The sequence below is a fragment of the Agelaius phoeniceus genome, chromosome 30 (genome assembly GCF_051311805.1).
Source record: "Agelaius phoeniceus isolate bAgePho1 chromosome 30, bAgePho1.hap1, whole genome shotgun sequence".
Classification (NCBI taxonomy): domain Eukaryota; kingdom Metazoa; phylum Chordata; class Aves; order Passeriformes; family Icteridae; genus Agelaius; species Agelaius phoeniceus.
This window is the reverse complement of record NC_135294.1, coordinates 4,658,572-4,685,414: the sequence shown is the minus strand read 5'-3', so window position 1 is coordinate 4,685,414 and position 26,843 is coordinate 4,658,572. Positions and strand designations below refer to the sequence as shown.

General features: G+C 53.7%; 1 protein-coding gene across 3 annotated transcripts in view; it reads left to right on the top strand.

Annotated features, from left to right (window-relative positions):
* Positions 1–26,843, top strand: part of FGFR1 (fibroblast growth factor receptor 1) — a 34,781-nt gene extending 7,938 nt beyond the window's left edge. The window contains exons 3-18 of one of the 3 annotated variants that reach the window (XM_054650508.2): positions 6,473–6,736; positions 7,583–7,666; positions 8,282–8,457; positions 10,515–10,638; positions 11,905–12,095; positions 14,742–14,886; positions 16,776–16,972; positions 18,331–18,476; positions 19,905–20,026; positions 20,995–21,105; positions 21,212–21,402; positions 22,359–22,481; positions 22,596–22,666; positions 22,904–23,041; positions 23,438–23,543; positions 24,456–26,843. In XM_054650508.2, the coding sequence (XP_054506483.1) occupies positions 6,473–6,736; positions 7,583–7,666; positions 8,282–8,457; positions 10,515–10,638; positions 11,905–12,095; positions 14,742–14,886; positions 16,776–16,972; positions 18,331–18,476; positions 19,905–20,026; positions 20,995–21,105; positions 21,212–21,402; positions 22,359–22,481; positions 22,596–22,666; positions 22,904–23,041; positions 23,438–23,543; positions 24,456–24,632 (2,366 nt within the window). In that variant the 3' untranslated portion in view covers positions 24,633–26,843. Of the gene's footprint in view, positions 1–6,472; positions 6,737–7,582; positions 7,667–8,281; positions 8,458–10,514; positions 10,639–11,904; positions 12,096–14,741; positions 14,887–16,775; positions 16,980–18,330; positions 18,477–19,904; positions 20,027–20,994; positions 21,106–21,211; positions 21,403–22,358; positions 22,482–22,595; positions 22,667–22,903; positions 23,042–23,437; positions 23,544–23,618; positions 23,676–24,455 lie in introns of those variants that run through there. The other 2 variants (XM_077191641.1, XM_077191642.1) reach the window with 2 other exon arrangements.

Sequence of the window (26,843 nt, the reverse complement as noted above, 5' to 3'; positions counted from 1 at the left end):
GGAGGGAGCTGGTTCCTCGCCAGCCTCATGCCAGGGCTAACAATAACCTCTGGAAACATTTCCCGACACGGTTCTCACCAGGGCGGCCCAATTAGTGCCACAGCAGGAGCCCGGCTGGGGCAGGATCCGTCCCTTGGCTCTGGAGCCGACTGGTGGGAACAAAATGTTCCCAGCAGGACGTGTGGGATGGGAAGGGCCAGCTCTGGGCCAGGACCTGCAGCCAGGCCTGAGCCACCAGCATCTCTCAGGGGCAGGCTCTGACCTCACCTCAGGGGGTTTTGGGGTCCCCAGGGGCGTGGATCCTGGGGGACAAGGTGTCTGTCCTTCCCCGTGGCACTCAGGAGCATCCCCCGTGGCCCCGCTCGGTGCTGGAGGCAGCAGCTTTCCCGGACTTTGTTCTGCATGTTTATGGGGTTTCAGTTTACTCCTGGTTCTGAGGCAGCTAAGCTCCCTTCTCAGGCAGGAGTAATCCCCCGCGGCCGGCCAGCGGCCTGGCCTCACGTGGAGGGGGGCTCAGCTCTGCCCGCCCCCTCCCCGTGCTCTGCCAGGGAGTTTGGGAGCTCCCGGCACCAAAAAATCTGGAGCAAATAAAACATTAACAGGCATTTACTGCGTTTTATAGTTACCTAAATTTGGAGGTGGTGAAAAAACCCCGGTTAAGGGGAAAAGCCAAGAAATTTCCATGCGCAGCCTCTGTCCCTCCCTCGCACAAAGCCGCTCTTTGTCTCCAGGTTAAATAGAAACCTGCAGAAAATTGCCAAGGTTTTTTCCCCCCCCTCTCTCCTTGTCTGCCATTGTCCCAGCTGCTGCTCAGGCATCTCCTCACAGAGGGTGCAGCAGATTGTCCTGGGGAGCCGTGTCCTGGGGCAGGGGGGGTCCTGCCTCGGGCAGCTGCTTTTGGGACACCCCAAACCACCCCGGTGCAGCAGATCCTCCCCTGGAGGGCTGTGTTTGCCCTCCAAAGCACAGGGGATCGGGCTGCAGCCCCCTCCCCGTGGGGCAGGGGCCCAGGGCTGCCCCATTTCCCATTTCCCAGGGCTGCCCAGCTGGCCACAGGCTTAACCCCCCCTGGCCATCTGCAGGGCCAGCAGGGGCCCTGCCTCCCGGGGCTTTGTTGTCCCCAGCTCCTCCAGGGGGTCTCGCTCTGCACCCTGCGGGAGCCAGCGCTCAGGGCAGGCAATGTGCTCAGCCCAGGTAGCTTGGGGGAGCCCATGGGGGTCTTTGGCTTGTCCCCACTGCTCCCCAGGGCACTGCTGACCCTCTGTCCCCTCCCCATTTCCCTGCAGCTCCCTGTGTCTCCCACCCAGAGCCCAGGGGATCCCATTTGGAGCTGCTGACTCCTTGCTAGAGCCCCACGAGCAGCCCAGGCGTTCCCTGCCAAGCCTGCAGCCTCCTGCTCTTCTGCTGTTGATGGCAGCAGCCCAGGGCTGTTCCCGGAGCTTTGGGGGGGCCCAGCAGCACCCCCAGACCCCACTGCTGCAGCTGCCCAGTCCCGGCTGTGCCCTCCAGGGCATCACACCCGTCCCCTCCCAGCCTGCAGGGCCGGCTTTGTTCCCTCCTCCTGCCTTTCCGCTCAGATGCTGTCACTCCAGCCCTTAATTGAGGAGCAAAAAAAGAAATGAGAGTCCTTGGGAAAGACCCAGAGCCTGGGCTGTGGGGAGCAGGAGGGTCCCCGAGTGTGGAGCCCCCGTGGTGCAGCAGCCTGGGGCTGTGCAGGAGGGAGGTGGGCACAGGAATGGGCACTGGGTTCCAGCAGCGAGCCAGGGCCGGGCAAAGCCAGCCCAAAACTGCGGGTTGGGGGGTTCCCTTGTGCCCCCCATGTGTGCCATGCCCAGGGGTGATGATGGAGAGGTGTCTGTGCCCCAAGCTGCTGCCTCCAGGGCAGGGAAAGGGGGGAGAGGGGCGGGTTTATCCTGACAGCTTTGCAAACTCCCAAGGCGCCTGTTAATTAAGTGCTGCTTCATTTGCGGTGCAGGCAGGGCCTGGAGCAGGACATAAATCCCCTCTCCCTGCGGAGGGCGTGTAGCAGCCCCGGGCTGGCTCAGACGGGAGGAGCTGGGGGTGCCCTGAGCACTCTGAGAGCCACGTGTGCCTTGTGCTGCTCGTCTGTTGGCATCTCCCTGCTGCAGCCTTGCCCTGGATCCAGGGATGCGCAGTGTGAGGGTGTTCACAGGGGTCTTAGGATGGGGGAAGAGATGAGGATCTGACTCCATTATTTAGAAGGCTGATTTATTATTTTATTATATATTTTATATTAAAAGAAAAGGATATGTGACCGTGTTCGCAGGGGTCTTAGGATGAGGGAAGAGACGAATCTGACTCCATGTTTCAGAAGGCTTGATTTATTATTTTATTATATATATTATATTAAAACTATACTAAAAGAAGAGAAGAAAGGATTTCATCAGAAGGCTAGCTAAGAATAGAAAAAGAATGAAATGATAACAAAGGCTTGTGGCTCAGAGAGAGTGTCCAAGCCAGCTGACTGTGACTGGCCATTAATTAGAAACAACCACATGAGACCAATCCCAGATCCACCTGTTGCATTCCACAGCAGCAGATAACCATTGGTTACATTTTGTTCTTGAAGCTTCTCAGCTTCTCAGGAGGAAAAATCCTAAAGAAAGGATTTTTCTTAAAGATGTCTGTGACAACGCAGGGCTGGGGATGCTGCACCTCGGGACGTGCCCCCGGGCTGGGGGGACACGGCAGCGTGAGGAGCTGTTTAAATCAAAAAGAAGCCAATCCCCAGGTCCCGGTGAGCGCTTCCTGTTGGGATTAGTGGGGCTGCCGGGCATGTGTGTGCTTTTTCTTCAGGAAATACCTTCGGAAAGCCCCGCTGGGGTCTCCAGGGCAACCGGCGCCTGCGGCTCCGCGCCCCCCGCCCGCATTGTCCCCGCGCCGCTTTGTTGGCCCCTTTATTGCCATCGTCACCATCGCCATGGCCAGCACGGCCTGTGGCTGTCTGTGCTTGCAGGGTGCACCTCGGGCTCCCCATGCTGTGTGCCCAGCCTGGGGGGCACAGTGAGCACGAGCAGCTCCTGTCTGCAGGGCTGCCCCGTGTCCCTGCCCCGTGTCCCTGCCCCTGCCCCATGTCCCTGTCCCTGCCCCATATCCCTGCCCCGTGTCCCTGCCCCATGTTCCTGTCCCTGTCCCATGTCCCTGCCCCGTGTCCCTGCCCCGTGTCCCTGTCCTGTGTCCCTGTCCCTGCCCCATATCCCTGTCCCATGTCCCTGTCCCTGCCCCATATCCCTGTCCCATGTCCCTGCCCCGTGTCCCTGTCCTGTGTCCCTGTCCCTGCCCCGTATCCCTGCCCCATGTCCTTGTCCCATGTCCCTGCCCCATGTCCCTGTCCCTGCCCCATATCCCTGCCCCATGTCCCCTGTCCCTGCCCCATGTCCCTGTCCCTGCTGTGTCCCCGCTGCCTCCCTTCTCGTGCCATGGGTGACCAGGGGCACACCCCACCGTGCCCTCTGTGTCCCCTCTCATGCCATGGGTGACCAAAGGCCAGCCCCACGTGCCCTCCTCTCCCCTCTCCATCCATCACCTCACACCTCCGTGCCCCAGCCATGCTGCTGATGCAAACCAGTGGGGCTGGAGGGGGCTGGAAGCTTTGGGAGGGGTCAGAAGGGTCTGGAGGAGCAGTGGCACTCCCATAGCGTACCCAGGGGCCTGTGGCCATTGGGAAGGGACACTCCTGAGCCTGCAATGCTGCTTCCTCAAGCCCTGGCATCAGGCTGGGGTCTCCCAAAATTTTGTGGGGATTTGGGGATGATCTCGGCAAAGGAAAGGGATTACACAGGTAAAGGGAGGGGGTACAGTCTGGGGTAAACCATTTGGGAAAAATACAGGGATACAAAAACAAAACTATTGCAAAGTATAAAAACACACTACAGCAATCTCCCCTCCTCCAAAGGCCTTTTCCATGCCCAGGACACCTCTTCACATTGCAGAGGCGCAGCTGTGGGGTGCTGGTGGAGCTCAAGGCTGGGAGGAGTGACCACAGCAGGGCTGTTCTGTTCCACAGGGAAGCTGCTGGTGCCTGGGAAGGGGCAGATGAGAGCAGATATGGCTGCAGCACTGGGCTCGTGCTGCTTTGGGGTGTTCATGGCTGTTTGTTGCCCACTGGCCTTGCTCTGTGTGAGGAGGGAGTCGGGGTGGGCAGGAGGATGTGGTGTTACCCAGCCCAGGGGTTCAGGGGGACAGGATGGGGTGTCCCTGCTGCTTTGGGAGCCCTTGGACATGCCTGTGATGGATGACTTGAAACACAAACGAGCTGTGAAAAGTGCCTGTCCTGTGGGAGAAAATCAGGGGAAAACAGGATTGCAAAGCAAGACCCTTCCCCAGCACCAAAGGGGCTCCCATTGCTCTTCTCCTTCCACATGAAAATGTTTTGTAACCTCTCATGGATGAGCTGGAGCCCTGGCATTGGTATTACAGCAACTGAGCAAAGGGAATCTACCCCATCCTACTGTTTTCCTTCAAGTGCTGAGCAAAAGGAAGAGGAGAAACTCTGGAGCTGCTCATGAATGTTTTTCCCATGAAGCTTCTCATCAGTCCAAGGCAAAGAGAAGTGGCCAGAAAGTGAAGTGCAGGTCACGGTGCGGTGAATCAGAGCTCTGGAGAGCCAAGGTTTCATTTTTGGCTGCACAGAGTGGCTGTTGGGAGCAGGGAGGAGCAGGGAGGAGCGAGCCCTGTGCCACTCTGCAGCACTGACCCAGGGTGAGCTGCTCTGTGGGCAGAGCAGGGAGCAGAGTTTGTTCTTTTCTGGTTCATTGGGCACTCAGAAAATCCTGGGGGGCTCAGCCCTGGAGCTGAAGCTTGAACATGTCCTGGCTGGTTCTGCTGCCTGTATTGGGATTTTCCAGCCCTTGAGAGGAGCATCTGCAGCTCCCACAGCATCCCATGGCATCCAAGAACAACCAGACACACATTATTGAGGAAGAGGAGGCAGAGGTCAAGGGATGCCTGAAGAGTTGGGCTCTGTAGCTGTGCCCAGCAACCTGTAGAGCTCAGTCTAGGATGATGATCACACTGAATCCACCCTCACCATCATCACAGGGAGCCCCTGCAGAGCTGTAGCAGCCTGGACTCTTCCATGGGGCATGGAATTTGAAGAGGTGATTTGGAAGCCAGCATCTTCCCCAAGCCTGGGGCCAGGAGAGCTGCTCATGCACCACCCACCATGGAGGGCAGGACTTGAGGACAGAGCCCTACACACTTCAGGGCTGGGAGAGATGAGATCACGTCACAGCAGGACGGAGAGAAAGGATCTTTGTGCTGCTCACCTCGGGGAGCTCAGCTCCCCTCCTGGATGCTGTGGATGGGAACACATGGCCAGAGCTCCCTGGGCTGCCCTGTCCCCCTCCCTCCCTGCCTGCTCTGCTGCCCTTTCACCCCTGCAGTGCCCTGCTCTAACCAGGCTGGGGCTCCTGGTGCCATGGGGACCCTGGCCTGCTTTGCTGGCTGCCCGCTTGTGGTGGTGGGGATGGCGAGAGCCCTGCGAGGTGGTGGCAGAGCCATGCAGGGATCTGGGGTGCTTCTGAGCCTGGATCCTGCCATACAGCAGCACTGAGGTGTCACTGCTGCCTGTTTCTCCCCTGTGGGGGATCCCCTGCCCTGTCAGGCTCCATAAGGGCTGAGGAGGGTGAGGCCTTTGGAGCTGGGTCCTGCTGCAGAGGGGAGCACTTGGTGCTGCTTGGGGAGCTCTCAGCCTCTGCTCTGCTCTGCTGCTGCCATGGGCTCCATCCCCTGAGTGCTGGGACCCCAGTGTCCCAGAGGGACTATCCCAGCAGTGGGAATGTCCCAGCAATGGGAATGTCCCAGCAGTGGGAATGTCCCAGCAGTGGGAATGTCCCAGCAATGGGAATGTCCCATCAGTGGGAATGTCCCATCAGTGGGAATGTCCCATCAGTGGGAATGTCCCAGCAATGAGAATGTCCCAGCAATGGGAATGTCCCAGCAATGGGAATGTCCCAGCAATGAGAATGTCCCATCAGTGGGAATGTCCCAGCAATGAGAATGTCTCAGCAGTGGGAATGTCTCAGCAATGGGAATGTCCCAGCAATGGGAGCATCCCAGCAATGAGAATATCCCATCAGTGGGAATGTCCCAGCAATGAGAATGTCCCAGCAGTGGGAATGTCCCAGCAGTGGGAATGTCCCAGCAATGGGAATATCCCAGCAGTGAGAATGTCCCAGCAGTGGGAATGTCCCAGCAATGGGAATGTCCCAGCAATGGGAGCATCCCAGCAATGAGAATGTCCCAGCAATGGGAATGTCCCAGCAGTGGGAATGTCCCAGCAGTGGGAATGTCCCAGCAATGGGAATATCCCAGCAGTGGGAATATCCCAGCAGTGCATGTTGCCTCATTAACCAGGCCACAGCAGCAGCAGCAGCAGCATGGTTTTCCTCCGGTCTCTATCCTTTTTCTCCTTTTTTTTTTCTCTTCTTCTCTCCCCTAACCCCTCCAGCTGTGCCCAAAGCAAAAATGGAAGTGGAGTCGTACTCAGCCCACCCCGGTGAGCTGCTCCAGCTGCGCTGCCGGCTGCGGGACGACGTGCAGAGCATCAACTGGGTGAGGGACGGCGTCCAGCTGGCCGAGAACAACCGCACACGCATCACTGGGGACGAGGTAGAGGTCAGGGACGTGGTGCCCGAGGACTCAGGGCTCTATGCCTGCATGACCAACAGCCCCTCGGGGAGCGACACCACCTTCTTCTCCGTCAACGTCTCAGGTTCGTAGCAGGGACAGGGCAGCCACGGGGCCGGGCTGTGAAGCGAGGAGGAGGCAGCCTCTGCACACCCCTGCAGGTCTCTGCACTCCTCTGCAGGTCCCCGCACATCTCTGCACACCCCTGCAGGTCCCTGCACATTTCTTCACACCCCTGCAGGTCTCTGCACTCCTCTGCAGGTCCCTGCACATTTCTGCACACCCCTGCACACTTCTGCACAGTTCTGCACACCCCTGCAGGTCCCTGCACACACGCTGGTCACACACAGTGAGTTCAGGGCCAACCTGCACCTTGCGTTTGCCCAGGAGAGTTTCCAGTGTGGTGCTGTGGCTTCCTGGCCACTGCAGGCAGAAATCATCTCATGTTTATCTGAAGGGGCAGGAGGCTGCAGAGCCACTGCAAGGAGGAGCAGCCAGAAATCATCTCATGTTTATCTGAAGGGTTGGGGGCTGCAGGGCTGCCCCAAAAGGGCCATGTTCTGGGTGTGAGCCGTGCTCTGCAGTGCTGTTGATGGAGTGTGAGGCTGGAGAGGGAGGAATGCTCGAGGTGGGGACGTGTCTGTGCTCACGGGTCTTGGCTGCCACCCCAGGGGTGTTGGTGGCACCAAACGTGGGGTGAGGAGCTCCAAAGTCACCTCTGACAGCAAATCTCTTCAGGATGGCTGCAGGCACTGGCTCTGCTGGGGATTCTGTGGGATTTCTGTGGATCCCTGTGCCCCTGCTGGGCACCAGCACCACCGGGCACAGCCCCACCACCCACCCACCCACCCACCCACCCTTTGTGCTCTGCCAGCCACAGAGCTCCCCTCACACACCCAGGCACTCAGCAGGGCCCTTGCCTCTCTTGCAGACGCTCTCCCCTCTGCAGAGGATGATGATGATGAAGATGATTCCTCGTCGGAGGAGAAGGAGGCTGATAACACCAAGCCCAACCGTACGTGCGAGCTGGGTTTGCCCTGGCACTGCCCTGTGGGCAGGCAGGGGGAGGCTGGGCACAAATGGGCATCACCCAGGAATGGGGAGAGCAGCCCAGGGCACCTGGCAGTGTCGAGGGCATGGTGGGGAGAGCAGGGCTGGGTTGGGGTCACTGCTGGTGCAGCTGAGCATCCACCCCACAGGGAAAGGGCTGCTGGGTCTCTGGGTGATGCCCCAGAACTCCAAAACAAGAAATAATCAAAATTTCACTGCTTAGACAAAAACATGTCTTTATTAGTCTGAAAAGCTGAAATATTTTTCCACATAAAAACCTGCAAACAAAGAAATAATTCTGATATTGTAAGACCTATTAAGATATGGATTTAAAAAAATTTAGCCTGTCTATTTAAAAAATATGCAACATATTGAATTCCCCTCCCTGCTTTAGCTGAGCATCCTCCCCACAGGGAAAGGGCTGCTGTGTCTCTGGGTAATGCCCCAGAGCTCCCCTCTCTGCTTTAGCTGGCATTGCCTGCTGGCATCTCTCCTGATTGCTGCTCTGGGCATCCTTGGGTGTCTCAGGAGCAGGAGGCTGCTGGGTTTGGCTGTGCTGAGCCCTCCCTCTGCTCCCCAGAGGCCATTGCTCCCTACTGGACCTATCCTGAGAAGATGGAGAAGAAGCTCCACGCTGTCCCTGCTGCCAAAACAGTGAAATTCAAATGTCCCTCCAGCGGGACCCCCAACCCCACCCTGCGCTGGCTGAAGAACGGCAAAGAGTTCAAACCTGACCATCGCATCGGGGGCTACAAGGTACAGCTGGGGAGGGGGGAAACAGTGGGAACTGCAGGGCTGGGGGCTCCTGGGGCAGGGGGAGCAGCCCCCAGGGCTGGGCACTGCAGGGCTGGGGGCTCCTGGGGCAGGGGGAACAGCCCCCAGATCCAGGCACTGCAGGGCTGGGGCTCCTGGGGAGAAGGGAAAGGCACCAAGGGACAGCCGGGGCAGGGGGAGCAGCCCCCAGATCCAGGCACTGCAGGGCTGGGGGCTCCTGGGGCAGGGGGAACAGCCCCCAGATCCAGGCACTGCAGGGCTGGGGCTCCTGGGGCAGGGGGAGCAGCCCCCAGATCCAGGCACTGCAGGCTGGGGGCTCCTGGGGAGAGGGGCAGCACTGGGACGGGGCTGGACAGACACTGAGCCCCCACCCACACCACCCCAGCTGGGCAGATGGGTCCCCCTGACGTTGCTGTTTGGGAGGGGCCCTAGAGCAGTGACCTCCTGCTGCTGCTGCTGCTTCTGGGTCATGTTTGTACCAGCTCAGCCCTGGGGGAGGGGGTTTGTGCTGAGAGCCAGCCTGGCTCGGCCACCTCTGCCTAATCCCCCCTCCAAGGACAGGGGACAGGGCAGGGAGAGGGGTCTGGAGCCCCCTCCATGCCCAGCAGTGGTTGGGGGGGGTGTGGTGGTGTTCACAGGGGTCTTAGGATGAGGGAAGAGACAAGGATCTGACTCCCTCCATGTTTCAGAAGGGTGATTTATTATTATTATTATTATTATTATTATTATTATTATTATTATTATTATTACATCATAATATACTATTATATATTATATATATTTACAGATAATATATAAAAATATACAATGTATTTATATATATTTTATATATTTATATAAATATATAATATATAATAATAGAAAAATATTATATATATTTATATATTATATTATATATAATATGTATAATAATATATATTATATATAATAATATACATAATATAATTATGTATATTATATTTATTATATCATATATTATTATATCTTCTATTATTATACATAATATTTATTATTATTATATTATATTATATTATATTAAAACTAATTATTATTAACTAATTATTATACTAAAAGAATAGAAGAAATTATTTCATCAGAAGGCTAGCTGAGAATAGAAAAAGAATGATAACCAAGGCTTGTGACTGACTGAGACAGTCCAGACAGCTGGACTGTGATTGGCCATTAATTAAAAGCACTTTTGCCTTTTGCCATCTCTGTTTTTGAGAGCAGGGCTGCCTGGGGCTCAGAGGCTGGGAGCCCTGAACCAGCCCACCCAGGGGCCACCATCACCCCTGGGCCACGTGCCACATGTCACAAGTGGCTGCAGACGTGCCCTGCATGCCAGGGCTCCTGGCAGGAGACTGGGGCAGCAGCAGGAATGCAGCCACGTCACAGCTGCCAGCTCTGTGCAGGCTGTCCTGGAGGGACACAGGCTCAGCCAGGACAGGGCTGGTGCCAGCACAGTGCCAGCAGGGCTGAAATGCAGCACTGTGAAAATAAACCAGTTTCCAGCTGGGCTCTAGGAGGGTTTGCCATGAGGAGCCACAGCTGGGGCAGGCAGTGCCAGGGCTGGAATTTGGAGAGCCCTGTGTGCCCAGCAGAGCCACTGAGGCGGTCCCAAAGGAGGAGCACTGGGTCAGCAGCACCCACAGAGCGCCCTGGGTGCAGCACACCAGGCTGCAGCTGCCCACTGCCCATCTCAGCCCCCACTGACCATGGGGACCCAGCACCAGCCAGGGCAGCAGCTCCTGCAGGAGGAACAAAGCTCTGCTCTGTTCCCTGCACACACAGGGGCCACCAGGGAGGGTGTCCCCACCAGCCCAGCGACAACATCTGCTCAGCACAGCTGGCTCTGTGTGGCCAGAGCTGGCTCTGTGCCTCCTGTCCCTCCTGGGACAGCTGGGAGCAATTACAGCCCCTCTGCAGGGTAGGAAAAAGGTGACCTCAAAGGGAGATGTGTGTCCTGCCCATGCCAGGGGTTGAACATGAGCAGGGCCTGGGGCTCTGCAGGCTGCAGGTAACTGGCTCTGTCCCCCCAGGTCCGCCAGGCCACCTGGAGCATCATCATGGACTCGGTGGTGCCATCTGACAAGGGCAACTACACCTGCATCGTGGAGAACAAGTATGGCAGCATCAACCACACCTACCAGCTGGATGTTGTGGGTGAGTGCAGGGGGCTGGGGGCTCACCCCACACCCTCAGCCCTCCCAAACAGCAATGGGTGCTGCATCCTGTGGGGTTGGGTGGGTTGTGCTACCAGGGAAGGGTCTTGCCCACCATCCCAGGCCTCCTGCCCCAGTCTGGGCAGTGAGAGCTTCGCCCCACCCTGTTCTGGAGGTTTCTAATTGTGGTGAAAATAATTTCATAGACCAGACAGAAACTTCTTGTAATCGCCTTATTGGCCATAATTCCCAGCTGGGAAGGCTGGTCTGAGCAGTTCCACATGTGGAGCTGCTCTAAATGCCAGTAAATGAACCATTAAAAATGTGATTTAATTTGATTACACTGAGCAAACTGAAGGGAACAGTCAGCGAGGTGAACAAAGGGGTTTGTTAATGCTGACTCACCACAGTGGCAGCCCCTTTGTGAACAGCCAGGACCCTCCATAGGTTTGTTTGACCTCTGACCCTGCCCAATAGGTGCTGATGTCCCTGTCCCCCAGGGGTTTCACCTGTCCCCCATCCTGGATGCTGTCACCCCGCTGCAGGCAGGCTCCTGGGTGAGGGGACACTAATGCTGGGTTGGGGGCATTGGTGCCCACCTCAGCCGGGGGTCCTGGGCATGGGGGGCTGCAGGGTGCCCCCAGGATGGGCAGCAGCCACCCCAGACCCTGTTGTAAGGTGCCCCATTGTGGTGCTGTTCACAGGGGGTCCCAGGATGAGGGAACAGAAGGCTGATTTATTATTATATATAATATAATATAATATAATATAATATAATATAATATAATATAATATAATATAATATAATATAATATAATATAATATAATATAATATAATATAATGTTATGTTGTATTATGTTACGTTATGTTATATTATATTATATTATATTATATTATATTATATTATATTATATTATATTATATTGATATATTATAACTATACTAAAATAATAGAAGAAAGGATTTCATCAGAAGGCTCGAAAGGAATAGAAAGGAATGGAATATAATAAAATCTTGTGACTGACCAGAGAGTCTGAGCCAGCTGGGCTGTGATTGGCCATTAATTAAAAACAACCACATGAGAGCAATCACAGATCCACCTGTTGCATTCCACAGCAGCAGATAACCATTGGTTACATTTCATTTCTGAGGCCTCTCAGCCTGTCAGGAGAAAAGATCCTAGCAAAAGGATTTTTCATAAAATAAAATATATTCGTGATTTTTCATAAAATCAAATATTTTTCATAAATACGTCTGGTCCCGCAGAGCGCTCCCCACACCGGCCCATCCTGCAGGCAGGGCTGCCTGCCAACAAGACAGTGGCCCTGGGCAGCAACGTGGAGTTTGTCTGCAAGGTCTACAGCGACCCCCAGCCCCACATCCAGTGGCTGAAGCACATTGAGGTGAACGGCAGCAAGATCGGCCCCGACAACCTGCCCTACGTGCAGATCCTGAAGGTAAAGCCACGCTCTGGGGGCTCCCAGCCAGCTCCCAGTGCCTGGGGCAGGAGCAGGGCTCTGGCAGCCACCAGAGTCACCTGGGGCTGGGGACCTGCCTGGGGGCAGCTGGAGCCCAGAGCCATCACCAGCGGGGAGCAGGGAGGGCTGTGTGTGCCAGCTGTGTGTGCCAGCTGTGTGTGCCAGCTGTGTGTGCCAGCTGTGTGCTGGCTCTGCTGTGCCTTTGGAGCCCTAAGGGCACCCAGCACAGGGCTAGGTGGGCTGTCCTGGTGCTTTTGGAGCCCTATGGGCACCCAGCACAGGGCTGGGTGTGTTACCCCAGTGCCTTTGGAGCCCTAAGGGCGCTCAGCACAGGGCTGGGTGTGTTACCCCAGTGCCTTTGGAGCCCTAAGGGCACTCAGCACAGGGCTGGGTGTGTTACCCCAGTGCCTTTGGAGCCCTAAGGGCACTCAGCACAGGGCTGGGGGTGTTATCCCAGTGCCTTTGGAGCCCTAAGGGCACTCAGCACAGAGCTGGGTGTGTTATCCCAGTGCTTTTGGGGCCCTAAGGGCACTCAGCACAGGACTGGGGGTGCCTTTGGAGCCCTAAGGGCACTCAGCACAGGGCTGGGTGTGTTACCCCAGTGCTTTTGGGGCCCTAAGGGCACTCAGCACAGGGCTGGGTGTGTTATCCCAGTACCTTTGGAGCCCTAAGGGCACTCAGCACAGGGCTGGGTGGGTGTCCTGGGCACCAGCCCAGCTCTGGAGCTGGGAGCTGAGCCCTGGATGGTCCCAGGGACAGCAGTGGCACTCAGTGGGCAGGCTGGCCACCAGTCCCGCTGTGCCAGGAGGTCAGACTGGGTGGCCTTTAGGGATCCCTTCCAAGCCATTCAGTGATTCCATCCCAGCTGTGCTCCTAACCGGGGGGGAGCAGAGTTACACCCCCATCCCTCCTGTGACCCCCTGTGTGCATCCCCATGCCCCCCAGCCCTGTGGGGGCTGGCAGAGCCCGTGCCAGCCCTGAGGGTGCTGGGGTTCCTGGGCACACCCGTGTGACTGCGTGTTGTTGGTCTGTTCCAGCACTCGGGGATTAATAGCTCAGATGCGGAGGTGCTGACCCTGTACAATGTGACAGAGGCCGAGAGCGGGGAGTATGTTTGTAAGGTTTCCAATTATATTGGAGAGGCCAACCAGTCTGCGTGGCTCACAGTCACCAGGCCCCTGGCCACAGGTAACACGAGGAATGCCTGGCGGTGGAAGACAAAACTCTGGGCTCTCCTGTTTCTGCTGTTTCTGGTGCAACAACCATGGAAAAATACCCGGTGGGGCTGGCTGTGCTCTGTGTGTGTGTCCCAGTGTCCTGCTGTCTGTCCTTTGTGCTGCCCTCCCCATCATGCACACAGCAGGTGCCTGCTGGGTCTGGTGTCACCCTGATTTTTTAAGATTTTTCTAAGCCTTCTGATGTTCACATTCTTGTAGCAAACTTTCTCACACGCTTTCTGTAAATAACTTACTGTTTTATATTCTTTTATGGAAAAAGAGAATTTGATAGACAGTTGTGGGAACCTGGGTCTCTGAGGGTGTGCTGGTGTTCTCAGGGGTCTTAGGATCAGAAGGCTAGCTAAGAATAGAAAAATAATGATAACAAAGGCTAGCTATTCTTTTCTAAGAGTAGAAAAACAATAATAACAAAGGGTTAATGAAAAAGAATGATAACTGAGGGTGTGACGGCGTTCGCAGGGGTCTTAGGATGAGGGAAGAGACGAGGATCTGACTCCATGTTTCAGAAGGCTGATTTATTATTTTATGATATATATTATATTAAAACTATACTAAAAGAATAGAAGAAAGGATTTCATCAGAAGGCTGGCTAAGAATAGAAAAGGAAGAATGAATAACAAAGGTTTGTGTCTCAGACAGAGAGTCCGAGCCAGCTGGGCTGTGATTGGCCATTAATTAGAAATAACCACATGAGACCAATCCCAGATCCCCCTGTTGCATTCCACAGCAGCAGATAACCATTGGTTACCTTTTGTTCCTGAGGCCTCTTAGCTTTCTCAGGAGGAAAAATCCTAAGGAAAGGATTTTTCAGAAAATATCATGGCTACACTGCAGTTTATACAAGAAACTGATGGCAACGAATTATTCTTGCAAAACAATGCTGTGAGATCTTCAGCAAGCAAGAGAGATGAGTTTTCAGGTTTATATCTTACCTGCAAAGCCAAACTTTCAGTGCTGCAGTAGCCCTTAATACAATATCTACATGAGGCTGCTGCCATCAGGCCAGTCCAGGCACCCCAGACTGGCACCGTGCTGCATCCCCTGTCTGTGCTGCCCTCCTGCCACCATCCCCTTGTCTGTGTCGTGTCCCTGTGCTCCCATCCCTGTCCAGCCAGCCCTGCAGAGGTGATTTCTCCATGCAGCCCATCACCAGCATGCTCGGATGGGCAGGACTCCCCGTCTGGTGGAGGGTTTTATTTAACAGCATCTCCCTAGGTCGGCCGGGATGAGTGGTCATCCTGAGGGTCTCTCGTCTCTGCAGTGGTCTCTGTCTGCTCCCCGGGGGTCTGGCAAATGAGACTGGGCTCTCCCTCCTCTCTGGCCTCCTCCCAGAAGATCTCATGTCGTTTGCTTCTCCGTTTTTTTGCTTCCATTTTTTCCCTTCCAGACGGCTGGCGTTAACACGACAGACAAAGAAATGGAAGTGCTTCACTTAAGGAATGTCTCATTTGAGGATGCTGGGGAGTATACATGTTTGGCGGGTAATTCTATTGGGATCTCCCATCACTCTGCATGGTTGACAGTTCTTGAAGGTATATACTCCTCTTCCTTTCCTCCCTCCTTTCCAATGTATGCATTGTGGTCCGGGAGAGAGCCCTCCCCAGCCCCTTCCCTGGCTCAGCTGGGCTGCCCTGCAGCTGGGGCAGTGTCCCCAGTGTCCCCAGTGTCCCCTGGCTCTGTGCCCCCCTCCACCCCAGCTGGGGTCTGCCCCTGCTCTCTCCCTGGCCCAGGCAATGCATACCTGGGCTACTTAACCAGGGCTGGCTCCACTGGAGCAGGACGGTCTCACACCCCCAGGCCAGGCCAGTGCTGCCATTCAGGGGCTCCAGGGGGGGTTTGGGGGTGCTGCCCTTCCCTGCCAAGGCCTGGCCTTGCCCTGTGGTGTGGGACTGTCCAGGGCTGTGTGTGCCTGCCCTGTGGGGATGGCTGCCCCGTGCCCATTGATGCTGCTGCTGGCTATCAATGAGGGACCAAAGCCTGATAACAGCTGTGGGAAAGCTTTCGGGGTGCTGCTGTGTGCTCCTTGCTTCCCAGCCAAAACTTTCCCAGTTATCAGCCACTGCTTTGTCAGCCGGGTGTGCTCAGAGGTGGGGCAGGAATCTTCAGCTCCCTCTTACACCTCTCTCTGAGGCTCTGCTCTCTGGGGGTGCACAAGGTGGACTGGCAGCCCCCTCCTGCCAGATTCACCACGGACCAGGCACATGGCAGCGGGCTCTGAGCTGTCCAGGGCTCCAACACCCCCTCAGCCACCAGGGCAGGGTCTGTGGGTCCCTTCTCCCAGCAGCCCAGGCTCCCCACAGCAGGTCATTGCCACTGGAGTGCCCCTGGCTGCATTGCATTAAATAAAAAAAAAATTTACTTATTCTCTAAAAAAAACCCCGACAAAATAAAAATTCTCCAAAACAGAAATCCATTTAAATTTAAGTGAAATGTACATTTTTAAGTTAAATCTGTAGTTAGAAAACATGACTATTTAGCCTGACTACAAAAACCTAAGCTCAAAAAAACTGCTTTGGTGAAAAACAGGAATTAAAAAAAAAGAGACAAAGAGTGATAAAAAAAGACAGAAAGACAATGAAAGCAAGTCAACCTGACCTAAAAATTCTTTCTAATAAAGAACTAACAGCAAATGTCATGCAAAATTCATAAAAATGAATATATAAACCTATTGTAAAATTGTATGCATATATATTTAAAAGAAAAATTTTAAAAAACCCTGAAATTCCCAAAAGTACGCATGTCTTTTAAAGAGAATCATTTCCACATGCGTCCAGCACTGTAATAAACATACCAGCTTTACAACTTCCACAAAGTTGTAAACAACCTGTCCCCAAAGGTGCCCATGGTGCCACATCCCTGTGGGGTGACCCCGGCCCTGTCCCCTCACTTCGTACCTGTCCCATTTGACCACCCTGTGGCAAAGGCATTGCTTGGCCGTGGGGGTGATGAGCTGGGGCTGCTTGCTCACCTTCCCTGCAAGGGTTGGGGGGCAGCCCCCAGTCCCTGCTGCACCAAGGTCCCCACTGAGCTTGGGGACGAGCCAGGGGCTCCCCAGTGCCACTCCCTGGACCTGCAGCTCCCAAATGTGGGCAGAGCAGAGCAGCTGGGACAGACACCTGTCCCCAGAGTGGTGCCACATCCCTGTGGGGTGACCCAGGCCATGTCCCCCCACTTTTCATACCTGTCCCATTTGACCACATCCCGCCCTGGGCTGCCTGCAGAGTGGCAAAGGCATTGCTTGGCTGTGGGGGTGATGAGCTGGGGGTGCTTGCACACCTTCCCTGCGAGGGTTGGGGGGCAGCCCCCAGTCCCTGCTGCACTGCCATCCCCACTGAGCTTGGGGACGAGCCAGGGGCTCCCCAGTGCCACTCCCTGGGGCCTGGTGGGTGCTAACAAAAACCCCCTGTTCACGCTGACCCAGCTATTGAAGACACCCCAGCCATGATGACATCTCCCTTCTACCTGGAGATCATCATCTACTGCATCGGAGCCTTCCTCATCTCCTGCATGGTGGTGACCATCATCATCTACAAGCTGAAGAGCACCACCAAGAAGACAGATTTCAACAGCCAGCTGGCCGTGCACAAGCTGGCCAAGAGCATCCCCCTGCGCAGACAGGTAACAGAAAGTAGAGAGGGGGTTTGTTTGCACCTACTGCCTCTCCTGGAGCCCAGGGGACATGGGGGAGGAGGGATGGAAAGAACTGGGACCATCTCACCCTGCTGCATGTGCCACCCACCCCCTCCAGCCTGTGCCCACCTGGCTGTGCCTCTGGTGGCAGCACAGTCAGCACAGCTCCCCCTCATCCCTCCCCTGATGAGGAGAACCAGGAGGATTTGCAGCAGGTTAAGGTTTGAGCAGAGTGTGGGACACACTGAGGAGATGGGAGAGCTCCCGGGCTGTGCATTTTTGGGCTGCAGCATGATGGAGAGTAATTAAAAGCTCCACAGAGGGGAGCAGCACTGCTGGGCACACGGGTAGGGTGGGCAGGGGGCTGCAGGCAGGGCAGGTGCTGTTACAGGAGCCTCCTCAAGCCAGGTCTAATAAGATTTCAGAGGTCTATAACACACCCAAGATAGCTCAGCTACCCTTAGATGCATAAAAATCAGTAGGATGGCTTCTGGTGCAGTGTTGGAAACAGAAAGGTTTAATAAAAGGCAAAATAACAAATAGAGAAAAACCGAGCCAGGTGTAGGAGGTAAAACACCTCACAAAAGCAATTTGTTTCTTTGTTCACTTCTTTTTCTAATTAATTGCTCAGGCAGGACTTTTTGGCTCCTGTGCCATTGGGTATCCTTAAGTTTGAGGTGAAGTCCCCCATGTCCTATGAGGTGTCTTTTTACCCAGTTGAGGAGAGAAACTTCTGGGCTTCTCTCCTTTTTGAGGGGACAAAGGAGAATTTTGTGAGTCTGTCAACAGCCAGCACATTCCTATACAAGACTTTGTGGCTCCTGTGCAATTAGCTATCCTTAAGTGTAATATGCTTAAGTGTAGTATCCTTAAGTTTGAGTCCCCTAGGTCCTATGAGATGGTTTTTTCACCTAATCCAGGAGAGAAAATTCTGGGTTTCTTTCCTTTTTGAGGGGATAGTTTTGTCACTCCTTCAAGGGTACAGAGGATAGTTTTGTCACTCCTTCAAGGGTACAGAGGATAGTTTTGTCACTCCTTCAAGGGGACAGAGGATAGTTTTGTCACTCCTTTAAGGATACAGAGAATAGTTTTGTCACTCCTTTAAGGGGACAGAAGATAGTTTTGTCACTCCTTCAAGGGGACAAAGGATAGTTTTCTCACTCCTTCAAGGGTACAGAGGATAGTTTTGTCATTTCTTTAACAGGACAAAGGATAGTTTTGTCACTCCATCAACAGGGAGCACACTTCTATAGGGTGCCAATGCTCCCATCACCATTTCCCCCACCTCGGGGGCAGCCAGCCACGGGCTGGGCATTGCATGAAGGTAACCCACGTCCCCCCTGCAGGTGTCAGCCGACTCCAGCTCGTCCATGAACTCGGGAGTGATGCTGGTGAGGCCCTCACGCCTCTCCTCCAGCGGCACCCCCATGCTGGCTGGTGTCTCTGAGTACGAGCTGCCCGAGGATCCACGCTGGGAGCTGCCCCGGGACAGGTGAGCCCAGCACCCCAGAGTGTTGGGAAGGATGGGAGTTTGACAAGAAAGTCTCACACAGATATGTGTGCTTAGCAGAAAGATTTTTAGATGTTGAGTCTGATGAAAGAATAGAGATGGAAGCAAGTTTTGATATAGAAAAAAAGAATTGCTGAGCCACTCAAAGAAGTAAAGAGTATGTTAGTTAGAAAGAGTTTTTATGACTCAGAGCAAAAGATAAACCCACCCCAAAAAAGAAGATGTTTTTTACCAAGCAGGAAGATAGCACAGGGAAACAAGTCAGCAAAGTTGCAAGTAGGAAAAAAGTCTCAGAATTTTCTACTGCAAGAAGACTGAAAAACAACTTCTAGCTTAAACTGTAATGTACTGACTTTGAGTGACTGGAGAACAGTAACATGAATATGGTAATTATAGTAGTTATGATAGGCTGTAGATAAAAGTTAAGGTATAGATTGGTTCTACTGCATTAAGATGCTCAGCAAAGAAAAGTAAATAATGCAATGTAACCAAAAGAAAAGTAAATAATGCATTGTAACCAAACCCAAAGGGTCTCCAGGCCTGCCTGCAGCTGGAGCTGGCAGCTGTGGGCACAGCTCTGTCACCCATGACCCTGGACTGCTGTAACCTCTTAGATGGAATAAACTGTATTTTGGAGAGCTGCCTGGAGTCCCACATCTCTCATTTAAGCTCTTACACCGGAGGATGCTGCTGGTGCCCAGAGCATCCTGCTGCCCTGCTGCATCAGGTGTAGGAGCAATGGGGGTAGGATGGTCAGCATGGACGGAGATGAGAGATTTTTTAAGCCAGGTTTTGGAATTTGGGGTTTATTGCAAAGGGCCTGGGTGCAGGGCACTGCTGGGAGCTGCCAGGCACAGCTCAGAGCAGGACTGAGAGAAGAGAGGGTGAGAGAGAAAAGGTAAGAGGGTAAGAGAGCAAAAGCGTAAGAGAGTAAAAGGGGTAAGAATGCAAGAGCATAAGAGGAGTAAAAGGGGTAAGAGAGCAAGGTTCCTGTTCTAATACAATAAATCTTCTAATGTGTTGAATATTCTGATTCTCACCAACCAATCTAGTACAAGATACAAATCCTATAGCATTTACATGCAGCCTGTAAGAATCACTACATCACCACACTGTGTTCCATTTCAAACCCTACAAACTCCTCTTTGGGCCCCTTCTGCCAAGCTGGCAGGGTCTGCTCTGACCCTTGGGGCTGTCTGCAAGCAGAGGGTGTTGTTCCATCAAAAGGGGATCACCTTCAGCCAGCCACACCATTGTTTTCCAGTTGTTCAGTAACTGAGGGATCTCAAAGCTGCTTTCATTTCAATCTCACTTATAGTTTCCATATTCTCAGAATCTTTTGCCAGGCAATCATATTGATAAGGCTTTCCTGTTCCATCTTCCCCAACAATCGGGGTCTTCTCCCTGCAGGCTGATCCTGGGCAAGCCCTTGGGAGAAGGATGCTTCGGGCAGGTGGTGCTGGCAGAAGCCATCGGCCTGGACAAGGACAAGCCCAACCGTGTGACCAAGGTGGCGGTGAAGATGCTCAAGTGTGAGTGGCAGCAAAAATGTCTTAGCAAAATGATGCTAGAGAAGGAATTTAAGGGGACAGAATGTAATTAACTGACTGCAGTGTGGTGGTGTTTGCAGGGGCTTAGGGTGAGGGAAGAGACGAGAATGCTGACTCCATGTTTCAGAAGGCTGATTTATTATTTTATTATATTAAAACTGTACTAAAAGAATAGAAGCAGGGACTTAATCAGAAGGCTGGCTAAGAATAGAAAAAGAAGGAATGATAACAAAGGTTTGTGGCTTGGACAGAAAGTCTGAGCCAGCTGGACTGTGATTGGCCATTAATTAGAAACAACCACATGAGACCAATCCCAGATGCACCTGTTGCATTCCACAGCAGCAGATAACCATTGCTTACATTTTGTTCCTGAGGCCTCTCAGCTTCTCAGGGGAAAAAATCCCAAGGAAAGGATTTTTCAGAAAATATCATGGCTACACAGCAGTTTATACAAGAAACTGATGGTAACGAATTATTCTTGCAAAACAGTGCTGTGAGATCTTTAGCAAGCAAGAGAGATGAGTTTTCAGGTTTATATCTTACCTGCAAAGCCAAACTTTCAGTGCTGCAGTAGCCCTTAATACAATACTAGATAGAGATAACTGTCAGTATTTATAAGATGCAGTTGCTCACAAAACTCCCAGCTCACCAACAGCTGTGGGTGCAGTGCTGGGATGGGGAAGGGGGGTTTGGTGGGATGGGGAGCCCAGCAGCTGGGCCTGGGGCATGCACCCTTCCTGTGGTGGTGTTCACAGGGGTCCTAGGACAAGGGAAGAGATGAGAATCTTGACTCCATGTTTCAGAAGGCTGATTTATTATTTTATGATATATATTATATTAAAAGAAAATTATATATTAAATTTATACTGGCACGATGTCACAGCCCTGGCTGGGGTCTGCAGTGTGCAGCCCAGCCTGGCACCCCCTAAGTGCTGCCTTCTCCACTTCAGCCGACGCCACAGAGAAGGACTTGTCTGACCTCATCTCCGAGATGGAGATGATGAAGATGATTGGCAAGCACAAGAACATCATCAACCTGCTGGGAGCCTGCACGCAGGACGGTGAGCAGGGGAGGAGGTGTCCCCTGTGCCACCCCTCCAGCTGCTGTCCCCTGGAGGGGCTGGCCTGGCAGCCCTGCTCCTCGTTCTCATCCCACCATCCCCTCAGGACCCCTGTATGTGATTGTGGAATATGCCAGCAAGGGCAACCTCCGGGAGTACCTGCAGGCGCGGCGGCCCCCGGGCATGGAGTACTGCTACAACCCCGCCCGTGTCCCCGAGGAGCAGCTCTCCTTCAAGGACCTGGTCTCCTGTGCCTACCAGGTGGCACGGGGCATGGAGTACCTGGCCTCCAAGAAGGTGAGGAGCTCCCAGGAGGTTGTGGTGGGATGGGGAGCCCAGCAGCTGGGCCTGGGGCACGCACCCTTCCCTCCCTGCCCGTCCCTCGCAGGGGTCCCAGGACAAGGGAAGAGATGAGAATCTTGACTCCATGTTTCAGAATGCTGATTCATTATTTTATGATATATATATTATATTAAAAGAAAATTTAATATCATATATATCTCATAAAACAATATATGATATATTAAAATATATTATATTAAAACATAATAATTTTATTATATAGTATATATAATAAATTATATATAATTACTATAATAAATATAAATTATAAATAATAAATCTTTATAGATTATAAATAATAACAATTATTATATATTATTACTATAATATAAAATATAATTATTATAATATAATATATTAAAACTTAATAATAAAAATTATTCTAAAAGAATAGAGAAGGGATTTCATCAGAAGGCTGATTTATTATTTTATGATACGTATTGTATTAAAAGAAAATTATATATTAAAACTCTACTAAAAGAAGAGAGAAAGGATTTCATCAGAAGGCTTGAAAGGAAAGGAATGGAATGATAATAAAATCTTGTGATTGACCAGAGAGTCTGAGACAGCTGGACTGTGATTGGCCATTAATTAGAAACAACCACATGAGACCAATCCCAGATGCACCTGTTGCATTCCACAGCAGCAGATAATCAATGTTTACATTTCGCTTCTGAGGCCTCTCAGCTTCTCAGGAGAAAAAATCCTAATGATAAAGGATTTTTCATAAAATATGTCCGTGACACGTCCCATCATGGGGAACCCTCTGGTGCTGAGAGCCCTGTGCTTGGTCAAATCCTAATGAAAGGATTTCAAAAAACCCTAATGATAAAGGAATTTTCATAAAATATGTCCATGACACATCCCATCATGGGGAACCCTCTGGTGCTGAGAGCCCTGTGCTTGGTCAGTGCATCCACAGGGACCTGGCAGCCAGGAACGTGCTGGTGACAGAGGACAACGTGATGAAAATCGCTGACTTCGGGCTGGCCCGTGACATCCACCACATCGATTACTACAAGAAGACCACAAATGTGAGTGCTGTGCCAGGGGCTCTGCGGGGTGGGGAGGCTCCAGTCTGTGCTGGGAATGCCCCAGGCATGCAGGGCTCAGGTTCCCTCACAGCCACTGTGGGTTTTGTGCTCCAGGGTCGCCTGCCAGTGAAGTGGATGGCCCCCGAGGCTCTCTTTGACAGAATCTACACCCACCAGAGTGACGTGTGAGTAGGGCCTGCTGGAGACATGCATGGATGGGATTTGCCTTGGTTTAATGAAATTACAATTAGTGCCAGCCAACCAAACGTTTTGAATCCAAATTGTGTTTGGTGCTGGGACTCATTTATCCTGCAGAGTGAATCGATGCTGTGGGTGCTGTTCCTCCCAGCAAAGCAGCCTCTCACTGGGGCCCAGCAGGGTGTCAGCACCCTGGTCCCTCAGCATCTGCCCTGTGTTCCCAGGTGGTCCTTTGGGGTGCTGCTGTGGGAGATTTTCACACTGGGTGGGTCACCCTACCCTGGTGTGCCCGTTGAGGAGCTCTTCAAGCTGCTGAAGGAAGGTCACAGGATGGACAAGCCCAGCAACTGCACCAACGAGCTGTGAGTGGCATGGGGAAGAGGGGTTTGAAGTCTCTGAGTGCCATTGCTGGGTGCAGAGCGTGGGCTGGGCCATGGAGGGTGGCAGGCAGATGTTTGGAGTTACAGTCCCAGCCCTGCAAAACCATCAAACAGATTTGCAATAATGAGCATCTCCCTGGACAGGAGGGAATCCCAGCACAGGGAGCAGCCCAGACTGTGTCCATCCTCTGCCCTGGGTGGTGAGGGCAGGCAGGAGAGTTTCCCTTCCTTGCACATGGGGGATCACCCTGGAGTAGCATCTGCCCTGGCCATGGGTCCAGCCTGGGCACAGGGACACCGGGCACACATTCCTGGTGCTTCTCTGCTCCTGTGGGTGAGGGTCCCCAGGCTGAGCCCCTTCCTGGCCTGCCCTCACAGGTACATGATGATGAGGGATTGCTGGCACGCCGTCCCTTCCCAGAGACCCACCTTCAAGCAGCTGGTGGAAGACCTGGACAGGATCGTGGCCATGACCTCCAACCAGGTAGGAGAGGTGGCACCTGGCTGAGGGGCTCTCCCTGGGGGCTGCCCTGTCCCCTCCTGAACCTGTCACTGCCAGGAGTACCTGGACCTGTCCATGCCCCTGGATCAGGGTCAGTAGGAGAGGTGGCACTGGTGGCACCTGGATGAGGCTCTGCCCTGTCCCTTCCTGAGCCTGGCACTGGGGTTTGTCCCTGCCAGGAGTAGGATCAGGGTCAGTAGGAGAGGTGGCAGTGGTGGCACCTGGGTGAGGCTCTGCCCTGTCCCCTCCTGGGTCTGTCACTGGGGTTTGTCCCTCCAGGAGTAGGATCAGGGTCAGTAGGAGAGGTGGCACTGGTGGCACCTGGGTGAGGGGCTCTCCCTGGGGGCTGCTTTGTCCTTTCCTGAGCCTGGCACTGGGGTTTGTCCCTGCCAGGAGTTTGTCCATGCCTCTGGATCAGTACTCCCCTGGTTCCTGGGCTCAGTAGGAGAAGTGGCACCTACGTGAGGCTCTGCCCTGTCCCCTGCTGAGCCTGGCACTGGGGTTTGTCCCTCCAGGAGTACCTGGACCTGTCCATGCCTCTGGATCAGTACTCTGGGGTCAGTAGGAGAGGTGGCACTGGTGGCACCTTGGTGAGGCTCTGCCCTGTCCCTTGCTGAGCCTGGCACTGGGGTTTGTCCTTGCCAGGAGTACCTGGACCTGTCCATGGCTTCCCAGGGTCTGTAGGAGAGGTGGCACTGGTGGCACCTGGGTGAGGGGCTCTCCCTGGGGGCTGCTTTATCCTTTCCTGAGCCTGGCACTGGGGTTTGTCCCTGGACCTGTCCATGCCTCTGGATCAGTACTCCCCTGGTTCCTGGGGTCAGTAGGAGAAGTGGCACCTACATGAGGCTCTGCCCTGTCCCCTCCTGAGCCTGTGACTGGGGTTTGTCCCTCCAGGAGTACCTGGACCTGTCCATGCCTCTGGACCAGTACTCCCCCGGCTTCCCGGACACGCGCAGCTCCACCTGCTCCTCGGGAGAGGACTCGGTGTTCTCCCACGACCCGCTCCCGGATGAGCCCTGCCTCCCCAAGCTCCCCCCTCAGCACAGCAATGGTGGACTGAAGCGACACTGAGGGTGGCACTGCCAGGGCTGCCCCGCCGGGCCGTGCCCGTGGACGCTGCCTGCACAGCCTGGTTGTGCTCGGCTGGTGCAGAAAGGGTTCAGAGACATCTGTAGCATCTCAACATAACCAAAACCACCCAGCTCCTCCTGCCTCTCGTGTCAGCTCTGCACAGCCCAAAGGCTCCAGGGTTTCCGTGGCCTTTCCTCCTGTTTTTAAACCTCTTTTCCGTCAGTTCTGTGCTGGAGAGTTCCCACTTGGCTGAGCTGAAATCCTCTCCCTTGGGCAATGCGTGGCCAAAGAGCCCAGCCAGGCATCCTGGGGTGGCACAGCCTGGTCAGGCACAGGAGCTGGGCTGGTGTGCCCCCAGGAGAACCTGGTGAGCTGGGAGCAGCACCCAGCTCCTGCAGCTGCACAAGGGGGGAGCCTTGGTGTGCTGGGAGCCTCACTGGTGTGCTGGGAGCCTCACTGGTGTGCTGGGAGCCTCACTGGTGTTCTGTAACCATCACTGGTGTGCCAGGAGCCTCACTGGTGTGCTGGGAGCCTCACTGGTGTGCCAGGACCATCACTGGTGTGCTGGGAGCCTCACTGGAGTGCCAGGACCCTGACTGGTGTGCCAGGACCCTCACTGGTGTGCCAGGAGCCTCAGTGGTGTGCTGGGAGCCTCACTGGTGTGCCAGGAGCCTTACTGGTGTTCTGTAACCATCACTGGTGTGCTGGGAGCCTCATTGGTGTTCTGTAACCATCACATGTGCACCAGGAGCCTCACTGGTGTGCTGGGAGCCTCACTGGTGTGCCAGGACCCTCACCAATGTGCCAGGACCCTCATTGGTGTGCTGGGAGCCTCACTGGTGTGCCATGAGCCTCATTGGTATTTTGTGACCCTGACTGGTGTGCCAGGAGCCTCCCTGGTGTTCTGTAACCATCACTGGTGTGCCAGGAGCCCCACTGGTGTTCTGTAACCATCACTGGTGTGCCAGGAGCCTCCCTGGTGTTCTGTAACCATCACTGGTGTGCCAGGAACCTCCCTGGTGTTCTGTAACCATCACTGGTGTGCCAGGAGCCCCACTGGTGTTCTGTAACCATCACTGGTGTGCCAGGACTCTCCCTGGTGTGCCAGGACCATCACTGGTGTTCTGTAACCATCACTGGTGTGCCAGGAGCCTCCCTGGTGTTCTGTAACCATCACTGGTGTGCCAGGAGCCTCCCTGGTGTTCTGTAACCATCACTGGTGTGCCAGGAGCCCCACTGGTGTTCTGTAACCATCACTGGTGTGCCAGGAGCCTCACTGGGACCCTCAGCACGCCAGGACCCTCGTGGTGTGGGGCTCCCTCCCTGCCCAGGATGCCCCCAGGCCACAGGACCAGCACCCCAGGGCTTTGCTGAGCCAGGCCTGGCACACCCAGGGCAGGAGCCCTGCACTGCTCAGAGGTGACTGAACCCACCTGTGCTAAACCCAGAGTCCCATGTACATAACGAAAAATATGTATAAATATGAATATATATTTACATGTCTTTTTAAAAAGGGTTGTTACCAGAGATATACCAGTTTGGTAGGAAGGTACTAGTGGCTGGTAGATATCAGTTGCTATATATAAAAAAAAAAAAAAAGTCATATATTTTGCTATTTTTGCTGGTTTTATTTTTTTAAATTATGTTCTAAACCTATTTCAGTTTAGGTCCCCTCGATAAGAATTTGCTGCTGCTGCTTCAGTTTTATATGGGGTTGTATTAAACAACAATAATAAGAAGAATAATAATAATGTGTCGATGATGCCTTTTGGGAATCCATTGTCATTACGTGCCTGGCCTTGCCCTGGCCCCGGGGAGGGAGGGAGGGAAGGAGGGAAGGAAGGAGGGGGCTGCCCTTGCCCCCCATCCCCTGCCCTGGGGGGAGCTCCGGGCAGTGCCCAGCTCGGTGCCAACCCCACCAGTGCCTTACCTGGGAGGGGGGAGCATCCTCACATCCTCATCATCACATCCTCATCATCACATCCTCACCCCAGCTCTGTGCTCCCCCTGCAGTCCCACGGACAGACAGACAGACAGACAGACAGGGCACTCCCTGAAATCCTCCCTCCCACCCCTCCCTGCCGCCGGTGCCAGGCCGCTGTTACTTGAAAAGTTTTATTTTGCCTTTGTACGGAGAAATATTATTTGTTGTAAACTCTTCCTGTAATGAAATTCTGGAATTCTTGTAATTATTAAAAGACTTTAACCACC